We start from the raw sequence: 20,377 nt of genomic DNA, 5'->3' as shown, positions 1-20,377 counted from the left end.
GTCCCGTTCAAGGCGACCTTCGCTGCGTGTCTCTCCCTCTGTTCTGTCAATCTTCACTTGTAACTACTAACTATCAATGAAGGCAAAATGCCAAAAACAAATCTTAAAAAAAAGGGAAACTCGCCTCCCCCCTCCCCCACCCTTGTCAGGTCAAGAAGTGGCCTGTGCATTACAGTAAGCATGAGCTCAGTTTGTGGCTCTCCCCAGGTTGGCAGAGGGAGAGCAGCGCCCAGGATTTACGGCTTTTAGGCAATTGGCACAGGGTGAAAAATAGGTTACAAAATTGTGGGCTGAAAATGAAATAAAGCAACGTGGCCATGCATGCATTGTGGCTCACACAGGGCCAAGTGAGACGGTTGGTGGAACTGTGCCAATTTAACATCATAACATTCTCTGACCTACCAGTGGGACTCCCAAGAGAGGGACAGTTTCACACACACGTCATGTGAATGCACGCACACACACACGCACGCGCACACACACACACACACACACACACACACACACACACACACACACACACACACACACACACACACACACACACACACACACACACACACACACACACACACACACACACGTCACACACAGACACGCTCACAGGGGAAATTGATGGGTTCACCACAGCCCCATGTAGCTTTTATGTGTACTGTGGCACCTCTGCCCCAGAGCTCTGTACTCACTTCCCCTCATACACATGTACAACCTCCCTGTCTCAAACACACACACACACACACGTGCACAAAGCACGTGCATTCGATTCCCAGGCTTTTACACCTGCAAACGCACGCACACACACACACACACACACACACACACACACACACACACACACACACACACACACACACACACACACACACACACACACACACACACACACACACTCTCTCTCTCTCTCTCTCTCTCTCTCTCTCTCTCTCTCTCTCTCTCTCTCTCTCTCTCTCTCTCTCTCTCTCTCTCTCTCTCTCTCTCTCTCTCTCTCTCTCTCTCTCTCTCACACACACACACAATAACTAATGCAGTTAAACACCTGTACACCTGCAAACCTGCACGCACGCAATAATGCAGTTAAACACACCCCCCCCTTTCACGCTCATGCACAATCTGTGTACACCTGCATTCACACACGTGCACACACTCGTTATTCATTCGGGTCTCCCTGGGCGGTGATTAGCAGTGCATAGGGTCCAGTAAATTAGCTAAGTGCCTATAGATGAGTTCTGGGGAATCTTATATCAAGTGTATCAAGTGGGGCTGTTACGTGCGTGTGCGTGTGCATGTGCGTGTGTGTGTGTGTGTGTGCCCGTCCGTGTGTGCATGCGTGCGTGCGCGCGAGAGAGACATTGAAAGAAACCCAACTCTTGCTGGCTGGTCCCTGTCCCCCCTCTGTACTGTCATGCTAGCAGCAGCCTCGGGCCAAACAAACAGGTGTGTGCCTCCAACCTGGGTGGGGCAGCCAATAGATCTGTGCTCAGGATAAGGTGTCCAAAACATACAGGAAAACAAGCTACCCAGCCAAATACTCTGTGTTAATTTTATTGAACTCGGGGGATGTGGAAATGGACCCTTAAAATGGATCCATGTGGTCTCATCTCCTGAGTCACAGTCCTGTAATGGTCCATGGTATTTCAGAGTGAGCTCAGATGAACACCTGCAGGTTGTCTTGCCGATGGTATAGGGTTATTAGGATGCAATATACTCCAAATCTCCCAACGCAGTTTAGATTTGCCGGTAAGGGAAAAACAATAATGTTTTGCCATAATATTAGTGGAACGTTTGTTTCACCTATTATGAACTTGAATTAATTCCTCCCCCCCCCCCCCCCCCAAAAAAAAAAAAAGAAAGACAAGAAAGAAGAATTTCACTGCTATCAATAGCGTGTTTCTGTCTGAAAAGAGAGGAAGAAACCCAGGAAAGTGTTTTTGATAGGAGAAGAAAAGAAATGGAAACGCCCTTCACAGTTTTGCCCACAAAAGGTGAAACGGGATAGCAGCAGAGCCCCGGGGCCTTTTCAAGATGCTACAATAAAGTGTGTCAAAAAAGAAAAGGACAGGTCTCCCTAGCAATTACTGCCAAGTCTGGAAAAAGAACTGCAATGTCATTTTAGACGGTGTGCTTTTTTTGTCTGTGTTTTCTTTCTTTTCTTCTCTTTTTTTTGGCGACTGGGTGCGATTTAATAACAACCTAGCAGTCCTGATATTGCAGTGGTATTGCTGAAACGGCCCCGATGGGGTCCCGTGATATATCTATTTTTTTTATTGTCTGTTATTTACAACTGCCCATGCTTTATTTATACTCTTAATAAAATATTGGCCTTTTATAACAATGACCTCAGAGAAATGGCGCCTGCTCAAAGCCCACAGATATTGGCGTGTGCCCCCGGCCCATGTCTCCTCCCCTTTGTCCAGAGAAACTGAAAGGCAAAAGCAGTGACAGGGGGGGGGGCTGTCAGAGCCTTATTATGATGGGTTAAAAGTGCCCTGGTGAGGTTCAAAGTGGCTGTGTCCCCAGACAAAAGCATGGCCCCACTGCCCACCCCTTTTCAGGTCTGTGTCTGGCCCCAGAACAAAGACCCCTGCCCCATCAGAGAGCCACGGTATGGCCCCTGACTGACACGCATGGCCTAGCCCCTGGAGCACCGCGGGAGGAGGCTAAGTCAACACGCATCCAAGCGATGTTAGTGGGGATGACTGACAGGCCTGAGATAATCTCCCTCTGTGATGTTCCTGGGGTGTTCCTGGCCCTCCATGGCGCGCTTGGGCAATGTCTCCTCATCTTTATGTTTTCCTTTTCCCCCCTCGTGTATAACTCTTCCTCCTCGCTCTCTTTACCTTCCCCTCCTCTCCTTGTTGCCTTCTCCTCCGCTCCCCATCTTGCCTTTCTTTTCAAACATGCACCTCCTCCGTCGCCTCCTTCTCACGCAACCTCTCCCGCCTCGTCTCCGCAGGAATCCCGACGGCGACGTGCAGCCGTGGTGCTACATCGCCGACCACGAGGACGGAATCTACTGGCGATACTGCGACATCCCCACCTGCCAGAGTAAGGACAGCTGAACTACCATACTGTACCCTGTATACCGTACCATCTTCCACAGCCACAGTCTCTGCTCTTAATAATTGCTACTGCTATGAAGATGTCAGATCATCTGCACGCTTTATAGATTGGCTATTTTCGCTGCACAAACACAGGGCCCAACTCAGTATAAGTTGGGCATCAGAGGACTCTGCCTTTTTGCATGACTCTGTTCATTTGGCCTGGTCTCATGAATAGCTTTTATAGTCGTGTCTGGCTTGTACACGATCATTATCATCTACAAAAGATAAGACAAACCTTTATTGATGCCTGGAGGGAAATTGTGCTGTCATACTCATAGCAGACACAACAGGGAGAGAAACACAGCAGAGGTAAGAGTAAGCGCCACACCAAGATGAATAATGATAATAATAAAAAGAACACTGGCCCTAGATACACACTGGAACTCTTAATGCGTGAATGTACAATATGTCAATACATACTTGTACATTGAATATCAATGTACAATACATGTATCAACACTGAGCATATGAATGAATATATTTACAGTCTGTCAACAATGAATAATGATTAATGAATGAGTATTATATTACAGACTATATCAACAATGAATATACACATGGATATGAGTAACAGTCTATCAACAGCGAATATGAGATTATATTCATTGTATATACTGTATATGGTCTGTCAACAACAGAACTTCAACAAGTTTATATCTGGATGAATACACAATCTATCAGCAGACTAAGAATTTATATAGAGTATATACAGTTTCTCAACAGTTATCCTAGACATCTGTCAATGTTTGGCAATGTACTGTACATCCTAATAGTACATATGGAAGTAGTTCAATATAAGTAGTTCATATGGTATGCTGTCCATTTAGAGGTCAGCTGTCAGAAACCTGAAACAGACAGTGCACTGTAGGTCTTAAAGCTTGGTTGTGGAGCCTGATGGCTAATGGCACAAAAGTAACTTTGCGGTGTGCTGCGGAGGGATGAGTTTGTTAGCTGAAAGTGCTCCTCATCTTCGCTAGCTCATCTTAATGGATGGGAGTGGTTCTCCAGTATAGCATCCTGCTTCCTCCTCCTCCTCCTCCTCCCATCTGCAACCACCTCCACATTGTCCAGTTCAACTCCCAACTATGGAGCTAGCCTTCCTCAGCAGCGTTGAGTTCAGTTTCGTTGGCATTAGCTTGCTCCGTCCATTCCTGTAGAGGGCCTCAACGTTGTCAGTCTTAGAGCAGTGCGGTGTATTGTCTCCAGGCGTATACGCTGTGTGCGGAGCAGGTAGGTATAGCTGATGGTGTGCAAACGGCAGGGGGTCCTGGGGTGAAGATGGTCAGGGTTTTCTTTTTGACAATGATTGACCATGATGAATGAATGCACTGGGCTGCAAATTTGCCTGTAAAACCGGCAAAGGGATGACATCACCGGCACAACACTCAGTGGGACGTAAACAGTAATAGCAATGGCCTGTGAGAATTCTCATGCCCCCCCCCAAAAATGCTTCTAATTGCCTCCCCCCTGCCTTGCCTGGACCTGAACTTAGTTCATGCAGTGTGAGCTGCCAGTTACTGACTGACGCTGGTTCCGTGTGTGTGTGTGTGTGTGTGTGTGTGTGTGTGTGTGTGTGTGTGTGTGTGTGTGTGTGTGTGTGTGTGCGCGCATGCGCCTCTGTGCATCCGCCTAGTCTCAGCAGTTTTGTATGATAGATCTCCTGGTGTCATTAACTGTCATTCACGGAGGCTTCTGTGCATCGTTTGTATACTGGCTTGGCAGCGACTTACAAAGAGCTGCCATTTTTTTGTTGTCGTTTCTTTAATCCCGTCACATACTTACCTCCACCAACCTTTTTAATTATAGGTGTTGAAAATGAGCTGGGGGCGGGGTGGGGTGAACCCACAGCCCGTTTCCATGCCGCAGAACAGGTTTTCTTTTCTTTCTCCTTCTTTTAAACGTCCACATGTAGCGTTTGTTTGGGATGAGGCTTGTCTGGGTCTTCACAAAAAAATGCAAAAGGAAAATTTGCGTTTCAAGCACTAGGATTATACTATTATATTAGGCACTGCACCTTCACCACTTCTTAGTTTTCTAATAAAAAAAAGAGCACACACACACACACACACACACACACACACACACACACACATCTTTCATTCTAGATTGCTGTACTATAATGAAAGGTTATGTTTTGTGAAAGCACACCATAATGATTAGAAGAGTTTCAGCTGCCGGGCTTGAAACCGGCATTGCCTTGGATTTTTTGTTGTCTGAGACTTTGTTTGAGATTTGGCTTTTGGATTTTCCACATCCATAATAGACTAGAAACCCTTTTTTCCCCTCAGGGCAGTACAGTATGCGTGACTAAAGCCTAAAGTCGGATGAATGGCCATAGACCCATTAAATCATCTAATAATGCATGTCTGGCTGGACAACTTGGGCCTGGCTACCTACTGTACTATCCATGTATTGTTTGTCAGTGTGCATGACTGCGATGGTTTACTTTGTGTGTGTGTGTGTGTGTGTGTGTGTGTGTGTGTGTGTGTGTGTGTGTGTGTGTGTGTGTGACACACACACGTGCGTGCGTGCGTGCGTGCGTGCGTGCGTGCGTGCGTGCGTGCGTGCGTGCGTGCGTGTGTGTGTGTGCGTGCGTGCGTGCGTGCATGAATGTGTGCACAGAGTTTTGTTGTAAGCGTACGGCTTTTCAACGGACCCATTTCACAGTAGTGTGCATTTAGTGGCCTGTCCGTGCCAAGTACCCCACCTTTATGTCCCAGGGAAAAAGGAGAGAGCAGAGAAACGTCCATTCCTTATCTGTAGTGAAACGAGGCCAGCCTTTGTTGCCGATGATGGCCTTCCAACTTCCAGTTGTGCGCTGTCTGTAACCCATCCATTCTTAACAGCAGGGGATCATCGCCCATATCGGATGGTACCTCGTCTATCTGTCTCTCTGTCTCTCTCTCTGTCTCTCCCTCTCTCTGTCTCTGTCTCTCTGTCTCTCTCTCTGTCTCTCTGTCTCTCCCTCTCTATCTCGCCAGACTGCTGGCTCACACGATATTCAAATGCTTCCACGTATCACGCCTAAACAGGGGAAGGGAATAAAGTGCTTCCGCTTTTGTTTTTGCAGTTTTTGTTTTTTCGTCCTAATGAAAATCAAATTAGTCAAATTAGTATGCTACAGAAATTTACAGCAGAGGATTATCTGCCAGATCGGATGGTGCCTGAACCATCCTTATTTTTTAGGATGATCAATCCTTATTTTATAGGCAAAAAAAAATGGCTAAGATAAATAAAAATAAAACAAGCTCACAAACTAAGCTATTTTCACAGTTTTTGCATGCCAATTCTCATTATATTTGCATGACACTGCTGTGCTTAAGTGGTAATTGTTTTGTTGATGTATTAAAAACCTGCACTTCTTGATTATTCGATTACGGAAAAGGCAATAAAAAATAATGGATAGCCCGAAGTGGATTGCACCGCGGAAACAGTTGAGAGACGGTTTTCTCCCTCCGGGCCAGACCAGACCAAGCAGAGCTCTCAGACATGAAAAGCCTCCCGTCTCATCTATTGTGAAACCAGAATGGCCACGTGGTGCCGCACCTTCTGGCAGTGCCTGTCCTCGCTCCGCCGTGTTTGAAAAGCGGCGGCTGCAGAGTGAGAGAACGCCGGTGCTGCTCCGTCAGCGTCTCGCTCAGTCTGCGGCCGCGGCTCAGAGACCCGCGGCTCGGCGGCGCTGCTGGGTGGTGTGCCAGATAGAATGGGCACAAGCATGGCTTTTGTTTTGGTTTAGTCTGCCTTTTGTTTCGTCTGCGACCTCCGTTTTGTCTATCCTTTTCTTTTTGTTGCCCCGGTCTTTGTTGTCGCTTGCCTGTCATCTGAGGCAATGCCACCCCGGGCGAGGGTGGTGACACGCCCTGGTGGCGTGCGCCTGTGTGCCAGACGTGAGGTCACGTGAGGTCAGAGCGGAAACACGCATGGCCAAAGTGGATTATAGTGTACACTATAAGACATTGTTGACCCGGGTGGTGATTCCTCAAGGCAGGAGTTACTGTGTGGTTGAAATAACGTCAACACTTCAAGCAGTGCTCCTTTTCAAGATGGTGGGATGTTCTGTTCTGTTCAGTGGGTCCCAAATTGGGACCCTATAGGATTGCAGTGGTCCTTGAAGGGGTTCAAGAGAGTCCAGAACAAAATGAGGAGCAGTTTAGGGACTTAAGCACTATGTATTTAAAAAAATCACACCTGTGTGAACTGAGTGGTGCAACTCCCCTCTCCCCCTGCCTCTCTCTCTCTCTCTCTATCTCTCTCTCTCTCTCTCTCTCTGTAATTAGCAGGTGACAGTGCAACACTATCTCTCTCTCTCTGTTTCTGGCACAACAGCGCCACTTTTGCCCCTACTGGTACTCTAAACATAGTCACATAGGTTAGGACGGACATTGCTGTTCCTTGGAGTGGTTACACCACTCAAAATTTCCACCATAGCAGATTTACAAGATCTGCTGTTTTTGACTCTTGAATATATATTCTTATTATTATATGTTACTATTTTTTTTACATTCACAAAATAGGGACACCAGGTTCGAAGTGGTTAATTTCACTATAATTACACCAGCTAGACGTTAGTCCAGTGAGAGAATGCTCTGTATAAGAATGACTACTAATATATAATATCATACTGTATATCATATATATTGATATCATATATAATATATATAAGGTCATATGGGTTTCACTCCCCACCTACAGTGCAGTGTAGTTGAAGACACTCCAGTTCTCCAATGAGCGTAGCCTTGTTTTAATCTGAGAATTCTATACTTTACAGTGAGAAAGGTTTGTACGGTAATGGAGAAAAACTGGAATTCAAGATTTTCAAGTGCATTTATATTGTCCATTTCAACAACTGTCCAAAGTAGTTGTAAAGAAGTTTGTTGCATTCTTCATCCTGGCCTCGTGGAGGAGGGCAGAGCGGGGCTAATGGTGTGTCACCGAGGGACACCACACTTAATGAGGTGGAAGTGATTGGACAGATACATCACAGTAGCTTCTGGCCAAAGCAGTGCACTCCAAACTGGTGGAGGTTTCCGTGGTGTACATGATGACACAGTGTGTTGTTAAGAAACCTTGTGAACTTGTAATGGTGTGGCTCTGCACTGTCTTTGACCGGGTCTGTGTGTGCGCATGTCCGACGCTAATCGCAGCACCAATCCGTGGCACATACAGTATAGAGTAGGTATAGTATGTTTTACATTTTTCTAGAGCTTCAACTTTTCAACAAAAATAAGCTTGTTTTAACAAAACAAATAATGTAGGCTACAGCACCGTACATGGACATATGAAAACAAAATACAACTTTCTTACCAACAACAGTATACAGTACAGTACCAATATTGTCTGGGATAAAATGTAGACAAAAAAAGAAACATTTGTAGGCTAACAAAGATTCCCTTTACTGATATGAATGCCTTGTTCCATCTCTGTCTGCCCAGTATGTCGAAGAACCAGATCTTTGAGCGGAAACTAGCAGGTGACTTGAACGGTGAAAGTGTCACATCTTCTCTAGAAACAAGACATGACATGTCACTGTCAAAAAGGCAGAGAATGCTTTGGTGTGACTGCCTTTCTTTTGCTGGCATGCATTTAGGTGATGGGATCCCGCCAGGAGAATTTGATTGACATGGATGCTTTGATGTTGTGCTCGTTTTGAAGCTTGTCTCTCATGTGACAAAAGGTCAAACTTGCTGTTCCTCCACCAGTGGATACGTATGGCTCTGTACTAAAAGTTCAAATATTTTACTGCACTGGTTCTCAGTTCAGTTCAGTTCAGTTTATTTTGGTTTATTGTATAGAATGAACATTAATTTAATTTGATCATATAACTTTGCATTTAGACCAAAAAGATATATAAGCTGAAGCCAGTGGCTTATTTTGCCTATCCTTAATTGATAATGTACTACTTGGCCGCAGACCCCCAGCTGTTAACGTTTTGTGCCAGCGACCCCCCAGAAGAGAAGATTTTGGTTAAAACATTCAAAATGATAGATATGATGTTCGTGAATAGCCAACATATACTGTACAGTAAACGGATAAAGTGGGTTAAAATGATTGTGATGCTACATTGGCTACTTTTGCTGGGTTTTGAGAACCAATGTTTTGGTAGAACAACATTTCAACTTGTATAGCGGAACAGTGCGCGAAGGTTCATCATTTTTCTATCCCCTTCACACAATAAAAAAAAAAAACCTTCATCTTATGGATAGGTACACATATTCAATGATAATTTCTAAAGAGCATGGTGCACTACATAAAGTTATTTATTATCCTTGGTATGGTAGGAAAAGCTTTGGCATTACCAACATAGAAAGATGTCACCGTCTTTTAAGCGGGAAATGTACATCTTGATTTACAGCTTAAATGTCACACATTGATTGTACAGTATACCTTTGATTGATTCCGACCCTTTCAGGAATGCCTGATTAAGCCTGTCCATCACAATGGAACCATAGACCTGTAGTGCTGCTCCACATCCACATTTTGGCAAGCTAAGCAGCCTCGCCCTGCACACATTAAAACAAAGCAACTATGCACTTGGCGTAGGTTTGATCACTGCGCGTTGATGGAAACATGTAGCAATGATATACTGCCTTTAGCGGGATTGACTTATTAACATCCTTCAACCTGCCATCCATGTTTTGGGCATGGAATTATTAGATGAAGACATAATATAGAGCAGTGATTCGCAAAACATTTTCAGAAACCTGGTTTAGTCATTTTGAATTTGAACGTTTGTTTTTGTTCTTGCAATGGCTTCTATTGCAGCATGCTAACTTTTCAGGAAGAGAGAGGATGTCGTTTTTATTAGTTTGGAATAGTTTGGATGATAACATTGGTAAGGCAGGTCTCTAAACTGTCCATAGCCCACCGATGAGACCCAGAATGAATACGGAATGACGGAAGTTGTGGCCTCGTATAATGAGCATTAGTGACCAAACTATATGAAAATAAGGTTGGAAATTAAGGGGGAAAAGTGCTCCTCTAAGTGATAAGACTGTGCTGGGAACCCACTGGAACCCCCTCAATATAGATTGTGTTACCATTCACATGGTCATCACTGCTCCAACCCACTGGAACCCCCTCAATATAGATTGTGTTACCATGGCACATGGTCATCACTGCTCCAAGGCACAGCGCCTAACATTGTACAGGTAGAGTCTCTGGCGCTGCAGTGTGGAAACAAATCCCCCCCCTCCCCCCCAACAGTTCCTGCGGCCATTGGGTGCGTTGTCTGCTCTAGTGTGTGGAGGGGGGGGGGGGGGGGGGGGCTATGCTTTTAGCTTTTAGAAGATGAAAGAGAAGAATACCTGAGCAGACATGAAGAGGACGGTGCTTGTTGTTGGTGCTCTCACCTTCCTTGTCATTGTTTATAAAAGCAGAATATTTTCCTAGACACAGTAAAAGTTACATTTGTGTGTGTGACTGTGTGTGTGTGTGTGTGTGTGTGTGTGTGTGTGTGTGCGTGTGCGCGCAAGTGTGCGTGTGTGCGTGTGACAAGTCAATTTGATTTAAAAAGCATGTTTAAAAAGCTCTTATCATCGTGCATCGACATGACGTAACATGTCAATTTGCTCGTTCACAACTCCACATATGACGTAAATTCTCTTTCATTGTAATCAATATTAAGCCCATATATGGGAATGCCCATATATGGAGATATATGCAGGGCATTAGATATAATGGGCATGTTTCCATTCATTTGTGTGGAAGAGTCAGACAACCCCTTCAGCCAATCAGTGTAACAAATAGGTGATGTCATCTCCAGTCTCCAACCAGGGACACTAGCCGCTCCTGTATTCAGCTATTAGTGTAGACTTTCGTCTTACACAAACATTAAATTCCCATTGACAATGAAAGGAGAATTTACGTCATATGTGGAGTTGTGAACGAGCAAATCGAAAATAATATGTGTATGTGTGACCCTGTTTGGGAAACAGTGGGTTGAGGGTTCTCTGTGCTCTAAATCAGTGGTTCTCAAATGACGAATAGAAAACCCCTGATCTAGAGTTCAGGTCGCTACGCTTCCCTCACACCTACGTTCTGTCCATCTGATCAACTGCACCCACCCCCACTTAGTGCCCGCAGGTCTAATTATGGCACTGTGTGTGTGCGCGTGCGTGCATGCGTGCGTGCCTGCGTGTGTGCGTGCCTGCATGCGTGTGCGTGCGCGTATGACTCAACCTTTTAACATCTGTCAGTTAGCCTGGCTTGGAGGAAGGGGGGGGGGGGGGGGGGTATGAGCGTTGCTTATTGTTTTGTTACTATGACCTCTGACCCCATTTGGCTCCGCCCACACCTGCCCACAGGGGAAATACCTCCACCCAGAGCTGTGAAACTCTGTCAGACAGACAGGATCTGTCAGACAGACAGGAGACTCTGTCGCACTGCTTAGATTCTAATCACTTGCGATCCACTCTCCTTGTCTCTGTGTTCAACCGGTGGGGGAAGAACTACTGCCAGCAATACAAATATACTTGGTTAATACTCAGTAAAAGGCCTGTATGCAATGTAAAGCTTTTTCAAATCTCGACAAGCTCACAACGCATCGCAATGTGAGGTGTGAGCTTGTACATCAGCTATTTTCGAATGATAAAGTAGGGCTTAACTGTTTAATACATGCGTGTTTTGTAATATCAATCTAAATCTACTAAATAACTATTAAGTTGTGAAATAATTGTACTGGAGCAAAAAAGGACAGATTCCTATAAATATAGTATGAAAATAATATAGTATAAAGTATTGAAATACTCAACTAAAGTAAAATTACCTCAACATTGTACTCTGTACTGGGTTCACCCGGTCGCAGCGACTAAATGAGCCAGGGCCATTAGGGAATTAAAGGTATCGATTACAAGGAGAGCTGGTTTTTGTCTAATGTTTACTAATGGGAATAAGCAGATGCTCATTATTTAGTGCTTGTCCCGGGGAAACGGGAGTAGATAAATGTCTGGTCTGCTTAGTCGACTTTAATCGGGTATGAAGAGGAAAAGGTACACCAGGGTAACGACAAAAAGTAGCATGCATTTATAACTGAAAGCGTATCGTTCCAACCTGCTCTTCCAGTGCTGTCAGGGCCACTTATGTCAAGTCAAATCAAATTGTATTATAGCCCAATATCACAAATTTCCCAAAGGGCTGTGCATGAAAACAAAACTACAATAAAACAATAATTTGTAACATAAAAGCATGCAATGCCTGCATGCATACTGTACATACATACATACATGCACGCACGCGACTACGTAGTCTAGAATGATGTTAAAGGCTGAGGAATGCTTTGAGTTTACTTTTGAATGAGTTGACTGAGCTAGACTGTCGGACATGGTTGAATAGGGAGATGATTTCACTGAGCTAGACTGTCGGACATGGTTGAATAGGGAGATGATTTCAGAGACTGTCGGACATGGTTGAATAGGGAAATGATTTCAGAGGCAAGGCTTGATAGAAGAAAGCTCTAACACCTGTCAGAGTGTATAGGAAGCCAGTGTCAGTTCTATTGTCATCACAGGATTACAAGTGTAAACGAGTGGGTGAAATTATTTTGTATGCAGGCTCTCAGTTAGAATTGGGGAAAGAGAGAATAGAGAAGAGAGTAACACAGAAGAACATTGAACAAAATAACAGCAAGGCACGGTCAAAACAAAGTCTAGTATACAGTACTGTAGCACTCAAGCAGCACTTACTGTATATACAATCAGAATCACAGTATCATATTGTGCGTGGTTATAGTGACAAAGAAATTAAAACCATGTACATATAGCATCAAATAGCAGCGGGTAATAAGTATTGTGCAACTGCGTCTGTGAGTGTTGATACAGCCTAATGCAGGCAGGAGATGCATTCAGAGTAGACGCAGAGGTTGTTAAAGCATGCCAGATGGATTAGCCGATCGCTGTGGGGAGGAGGGAGATAGTGGTGCATAGCCCATGTTGTGGCTGCTTCTCAAACTTCAAAATCAGTAGTTCTTTCACGCCGAAGACCCACGTAGACCCACGCCGAAGACCCCATATTATGAAAATGTTTTGTGCCAGGGACCCAGAAGATTTATGTTTAAAAATGTGACAAAATTATTATTATTATTAACACTTTCAAGATTTTTCAGACGTGTGAGCTTGTATATCTGCTATTTTTTTGAGTGGTGCAACCACTCCAAGGAACAGCAATGTCCGTGTTCACCTATGTGCCTATGTGTTGGTTAATGAGCACTAGTATAATGAGTACCAGTAGGGGCGCTGTTGTGACAGAAACAGAGAGAGGGATAGTGCTGCACTGTTGCCTGCTAATGAGAGAGAGAGAGAGAGAGAGAGAGAGAGAGAGAGAGAGAGAGAGAGAGAGAGAGAGAGAGAGGTGTGTGTGGGGGGGGGGGGGGGAGTTGCACCACTCAGTTCACACGGGTATGATTTTTTAAATAACCTTTCTAAACCACTGTCCTAAGAGTTTTCTGAAAAACATATTGATATACTGTAGCTAAAATCGAAAATGACAGATGCTTTCACAGTTTTATGGGTTATTTCATGGGTTATTTCAAAAACTCTGAGAGTGTACAGTTGGAAGCCTAGTCCTTACCCTCTGCATGTGAGTAATAGACTTGTAAGGGTCATTTTGGAAACCCCCCAAGGAACCCTGATGGGTCCCTGGACCCCACTTTGAGAACCACTGCTGTAAAGGCGCACAGGATATTGGTCATTATTTGATTATTTTCTATGGTAAACGGTGCATTTATATAGTGCCTATATCGAAAGTGCTTTACAATGTGCAACAAAAAAAACACAACTAGCTAAACTAATATTTCGACCTACACGGTCGTCATCACATTCATGACTCTGAGACTGTGTAGGTCATATCCAGTTTGATGATGTAGCATGTAGCATGATGTAGCATCCCTGTTCTGGGAATGGCATCATAATAGGCAAACATTCAGCAAAAAAACACGAGTCGTGAGCTTGGCTAAAGAGATTTGGTGCAGACAAGGGGAAAAACATGTATAAATCCCTAGGGGACCCCGGTGTAGGAAGTATTATATCAACAATATCTGATCAAGAGTACAAATCAGGCTTAATCCCTGTAGACACGCAACCGTGCGTGCGTTCTGTGTGTTACCCAAGACCATTCTCACTCCCGGTTCCCACAGGGAACCTTCGTCAAGGGCAAGTCCTTATCTGTTTTCACCTCCAAACACCGGAGATACTACCGTACACGCTATACAGCTATACAGCTATCCAGCAGCAGGCCTGTGTTGGAACTGGCAGCGTTCTGGGAATCACTTTTCACATTCCAGCTAGCTCGCTGGCGGCCAGTTTTGGAAGAACTACTCCTTTTTCTTTTCTTTTTTTTTTCAACTTAACCACTTAAACCCCATATGGTTGAGCGGAGTCCCTCAGGGCTCTATGCTAGGGTATTTTCTGTTTTCTGATATTGTGGGGAAAGCACGTGCTGCAGCGTGTTACTAGGGTTGAAGTGGTTTAAGTAAAAGTAGCGACACCACAATGTTGAAATACGTATTGCTATTATACTTAATACTGTTGCCAATACTTATACTTGCCATTAGTATACTTATAGTACCAAAGTAAAATAAAATGTAAATGTATGCAACTGGAAAATAGCCAGATCCCCTTTTGAATAAACAAAGTATAAAATAGGGCTTAATTGTTGTTTATAATATTCTAAATCTACACATTAATTAACTTGTCACTTAAACAGTTTGACTGCGGAACACGCTAAACCCGTCTTTTTTCCCATTGTCTTTCCCTGCTGAATACGCCTTTTGTTTTATTTGTACAGTTTCACAGTTTTTTCACGAGGTTTTTCACGATGTCAGAGGTTTCCCTCTGACATCGTGAAGAGGATGACGCTTTAAGATGACGTAACCGGAAATCGACCTACGTATCACTGCATTGCCTGTGGTGCGTGTCCGACTGCTTCCTGCTTCGGTGGTGGAATCTGTTCGGTGGTGGAATCCCCGATTCAAACACAAACGATGGGACTATTTTCAGGTAGATTCATGAATTCATGAATTGGAGTTACAATTATTGTAACAACGTGATTCTTCAATGTTTAATGTAAACACCGGCAGGGAGCGGGAGTAAAAGTGTCACGTTTTCAAATAACTGTATAGTGGAGTAAGAAGAGTGCAACATTTGCCTCTTAGAATGATTGAACTGTTGAAAATGGAACTGTACAGTTACAGTACTTGGGTAAACAAACTCAGTTTCTTCCCACCACTCCATGACGTCTAACCGGGGGGCGGGGCATCTTGGAACAATCAAAGCCACGAATGTGAAGACTCATCTTTTGAATGATGATGAATGGAAACGCTTTGTCACGGCCGTCCAACACCCAAGGGGACCATTTTGATTTTTCTTTTGGGGGGGGGGGGGGGGGGAGGTGTCTTCTCGTCTTTTTGTCTCCGGATAGGCCCTCCCCTCCCACGTATCGGATCCCCCTGAGATTCCTCGGGACACACAGTGTGATCCAGAGAGCAGTGATGTGGTATGGTGGCCATTTCTCATCGCTTTCCCCTCCTTTGTTCGCCTCAGTTTCAGGGGGGGAAAGCGCTGATTATTCATTTAGGGCTTGGGCTCTTCCCCCTCTTTTCCCCTGTAATTACATGCTTTAGTCACTCTCCCGAGACCCCGAGGCCTGGCCATTGATCTGCTCCATCTCAATCATGTTGTAACGCGGCCCTAGTGGCACACGCGCACGCACGCGCGCAAACGCACACACACGCATGCACACATGCACACACGCACACACACACACACACACACACACACACACACACACACACACACACACACACACATCACTACACTTGTGAGGACATTGAACATTCTTAGGACGGAAACTTTATGAATGCCATTTTTACCATTTTGTGACACATTTTTATTCCTAAAGGCAAAAATAGCTGATCTGCAAGCTCGCAACTCGTTGCAGATCATCTTTTTTCGGTGTGAGACAATGCTGCACAACTAAAGTATGAATCTGGCATATCTCCAAAGAACAAAATGTCTAAACCTCACCCTAACCTGAATCCGTACCTACAGTTGTAAGCTTAATTCGTACAAATAACTTAACTATAAAACAACAAAATGGTCCTCCTCACAATGTCTATTTCTCAAAGTCTACTGTACTCGTGGGGACATTTGGATCTCACTAGTATAGCAATACAAACACACACACACACACACACACACACACACACACACACACACTACACACACTACACACAGTATGCTTTTACTTAAGGGAAACTCAGGCAGCGTGGTCGGAAGATCCCAGCAGTGCAGTCAGGGACAAACAGCTGTCTCTCTGTCTTCTAATCATCTCAGCATTGTCTAACTGTTCAACTTGTTCCTGTGTCCCGTCTCATTTATCCACCACCACCACCACAGTCCAGGCCATAAAACAAGTCCCACTGCAGCGCCACACTCACTCAAAGGCTGTGTGGGATTTGGCCTGTACGGTTCTGATCACGTTAAAGCACATTACGCAAAACTAGGCGCCATAAACGACTCATTCTCATTCAAATCAGTAACTAATGAAGAGGTGCTAAAAAAACTAAACGCCCTTCAGCCAAACAAGGCCACTGGTCATGACAACTTACCAACCAGATTCCTCAGGGACGCTGCTGTATCTATAGCCCCTATAATAACCCACATCTCAAACCTATATATCTGTCAAAGCCACATTCCCCAGGAACTTAAAATGGCACGAGTAATCTCACTGTACAAAAAGGGAAGTAAATTAGACACAGGAAACTACCGCCCTGTCTCTATCTTGTGTTCTATGTCCAAAATCATAGAGAGAATAATTTATGAACAAATTAGCAGATATTTAAGTGAACGCAATCTGCTGTTCGAATTCCAATCCGGTTTCAGAACATCACACTCCACTGACACATGCCTATTATATCTGAATGACTACATCAAACGCGAGGTAGACGCGGGAAAATACTGTGGGATGGTCATGCTGGACCTTCAAAAGGCATTTGATACTGTCAATCATTCAATCCTACTGGACAAGCTGAAGGCGACTGGTTTTGATAGTACTTCACTATGTTGGATGAGGTCCTACCTGGAAGGTAGAGAACAAATGGTTGACATTAATGGAAGCATGTCCTCCCCCCTCCCAGTGAACTGTGGGGTTCCCCAAGGAAGCATATTAGGGCCATTACTCTTCCTACTATATATTAACGACATGAGCGCTGCATGTAATTGTAAGTTGTTTTTGTTTGCCGATGACTCAGCACTCCTGATTTCGGGAGAAAACAAAGTGCAGGTTGAGGAGGCTCTTAGTACAGAACTCACAAAAATCCGAACCTGGCTTACCGGTAACAAGCTCTCATTGCACCTCGGGAAAACCGAATCCATCCTTTTTGGGTCCAACCATTCCCTGAGTAGGATAAATGGAGATGATTTTAAGGTCCGTGTCGATGACATAGTCATCTCTAGCAAAGTAGAGATCACATATCTAGGATGTATCCTTGACAATAAACTGACAGGAGATAGCATGGCATCAAGGGCGATCAAAATAATTAATCAAAGGACAAGATTCTTAGGCAGAATATCCTCCTTCATTAACAAAAGGGCCCTCAGGACCTTAGCTGGAGCCCTCATACTGCCCATCTTTGACTATGCTTGTACGTCCTGGTTCCCTAACACTTCAATGGCACTGTTACGCACCTTCGTCTAGGGTGAAGGTAAACAACATAATGTGAGAGGAGACAGGGTTGAAACAGAACTTTAGTTTATTGTTGTAGCTCTTTTCTTTGTCCACAGAGACAATGGATTCAAATTAATTGTGCTTGTCAGCTTTTCAGTTCACAAATAAGTATTGGCTTCAGGGTGCGGTTTACATAGCAAAAGTATCTATCTAGAAAATAAAGGTTTACCCCTAACTCAATCCCTAACCAAGAACAAAAATACAATACTAAACCTAACTAACCTAACTAACAGAATTACAATAAGGAGAAAAACAAAAAGGGACCTAACAAAAGCAAAAAAACCTTACAAAAGGACAGAAACAAAGATAGAATAATAATAACAACAAACTAGGGTTTTACACTTAAAGGGAACAAACAGATAACAAAAGGGGCTAAGGCAAAACTTACAGAACAGAACGGAATCGAAGTCAAAGAAACTAAAACAAACAAAAGGGCAGGCAAAGGGTGGAGGACCAGAGGGACCGAGTCTCTGCTGCAAACTGCTGTCGTCCTCTCCAGAGCAGAAGTTCAATTGAGCCTTTATAGGCAACAGCCAACTAGGCACAGCCAACTGGGATTAGGGTGTGGGCGAAGACACCCAATCAGGAAGGAGGGGCAGGTCCGAACATGGACCTGTCAATCTCACAGGCAAGTCTGCATTCAATCATTCACTGCCAGCCATCAGCCTTTCTCACTCTCCAACATACTCCATTCAGCTCCATTCAATGGCTTACATGAAACACAGAAAGAAACAAATTATAATACAAGCCATCCACAGAAGACCAACATTTCCATACTATAAATATTATTCACAGCTCAACTAATTATCATCATAACAATTAACCATCACAACATCAATAACAAATACTCAGAAGGACCATGGTCCGTAACAGGCACATAAAACCAAACTTCAAACTTCTCAAAACAAACTAATCCGTCTTCTTCTCCACCTAGGGCCCATGACCCACCTATATGCGGAACATGTTGACAGCATAGGCTGGCTCAGGGTGGAAGACAGAGTCATTTTGACAGCATAGGCTGGCTCAGGGTGGAAGACAGAGTCATTTTGACAGCATAGGCTGGCTCAGGGTGGAAGACAGAGTCATTTTGACAGCATAGGCTGGCTCAGGGTGGAAGACAGAGTCATTTTGACAGCATAGGCTGGCTCAGGGTGGAAGACAGAGTCAAGCAATTGAAGGTGGGCCTGACGTTCAAAATTGTAAATGCAACTTTACCCTCCATGCCCTCAGTACCCACTTACTTGTCTAATTACTTTAAAAAAGTGAGCAACACCCACAGCCATAACACTAGAGGGAGCGTGAACAACGATCTGGTGCCACCCATTTATAAAACAAATATGGGCAAATTCACCTTTCAAAGCACTGCTACCCAGGTGTGGAATGCCCTCCCCCCATCGCTCAAAACGAACAAATCACTGGCTTCCTTCAAGACAGGTCTAAAAATTCACCTGTCAGCAGGTCAAAGGGAGAGGAGGTGATCGCCCCAGCCTCTTTGTGCGAATAACCCCCTTCCGATTAAACCTTCGTCCCCAACCTGTGCATACTGTATATTTCATGTTTAGAGGAAATGTATATGTTGCTTTAAATTATTATTGTTATATCACTTACTATTACTGTGTTAACTTATTATTCATGTCATGTGTGAGTGGATAGGACCCGAATGGAAACAAGGGTCTTTCTTCGGTGAGATCCTTATTTGAACAAAGATGCCTGACTGTACATTGTGCTGTTTGCATTTATGTTGCCTAATAAAGTATTCAATCAATCAATCAAACCATTTTCGCAAAACAAAAGCAAAGCAAAGCATAAACCAAACAAAGCTTCATGCGAGCAATACCCTCCACAATGCAACACTCGTTTCTCAAGAAATGTGAGGAGAGAGTTCTAGGGCATGTACTGTATATACTTTTCCTGCTTAGCCGCGCTTTCCCAAACTGCGGTGGGGGCGACAAGACAAATCGCGGCCTCGTGGCGCACAGGCAGCTCGTGTTTGTTTACGCGTCAGAGATGCAGAGCGCTGCGAAAGAACAAATGGTGGACGGCGTTACGACGGCAGATGAGAGCAACGGGGCGGGAGAGAGGCAGAAAGAGGGCGAGGGGAAAGAAAAACAAATCTTCTAAACAGTGACAGTGATAAGTATTATTTCCTTGATGTGTGGCACTTAACATTCCTGAGGTAGACAGGTAGTGTGGATTCCAGTAGGCGTGTGCGAGCATCTTGCGTATCGGATTTGAGACGTACCATGCTGACACGCGGCATAGTTGCACCCTTAATGGGCTGTTGGGAGCCGGTCCAATACCTCAGGATTCCTGTGTTTTAAATTACCTGTATCAGGGCTCTGTTCTGACTCAGGGGAACATGCCTTTTCTCTCTCTCTTTCTTTTGAGTACTTAAGTCTGATTTTTATTTTTATTCTAATTTTCGTCTGCTGACGGGCTGCGTGGTTAATTGCACATTAATGCTACAGCGTTCGTTAACAACACAGTCGTTCTCAAGATTGCAAGATTGCAAGATTGTTTGGAAAAATGTACTGTACCACTGCGTTAAGAGACCCCTG

At 44.3% G+C, this 20,377-nt stretch overlaps 1 protein-coding gene across 2 annotated transcripts in view; it reads left to right on the top strand.

The window, feature by feature from the left end:
* The window catches only part of kremen1 (kringle containing transmembrane protein 1), an 86,919-nt gene that overhangs the window by 40,662 nt on the left and 25,880 nt on the right, over window positions 1–20,377 (top strand). For both annotated transcript variants that reach the window (XM_083784116.1, XM_083784115.1), the window contains exon 3: window positions 2,954–3,045. In XM_083784116.1, coding sequence (XP_083640242.1) covers window positions 2,954–3,045 — 92 coding nt within the window. The remainder of the gene's footprint in view (window positions 1–2,953; window positions 3,046–20,377) is intronic.

This window comes from Protomyctophum parallelum, assembly GCF_964188405.1.
Source record: "Protomyctophum parallelum genome assembly, chromosome: 15".
Lineage (NCBI taxonomy): Eukaryota > Metazoa > Chordata > Actinopteri > Myctophiformes > Myctophidae > Protomyctophum > Protomyctophum parallelum.
The sequence above is the reverse complement of the archived record's forward strand: the minus strand, read 5'-3'. Positions and strand labels throughout refer to the sequence as shown.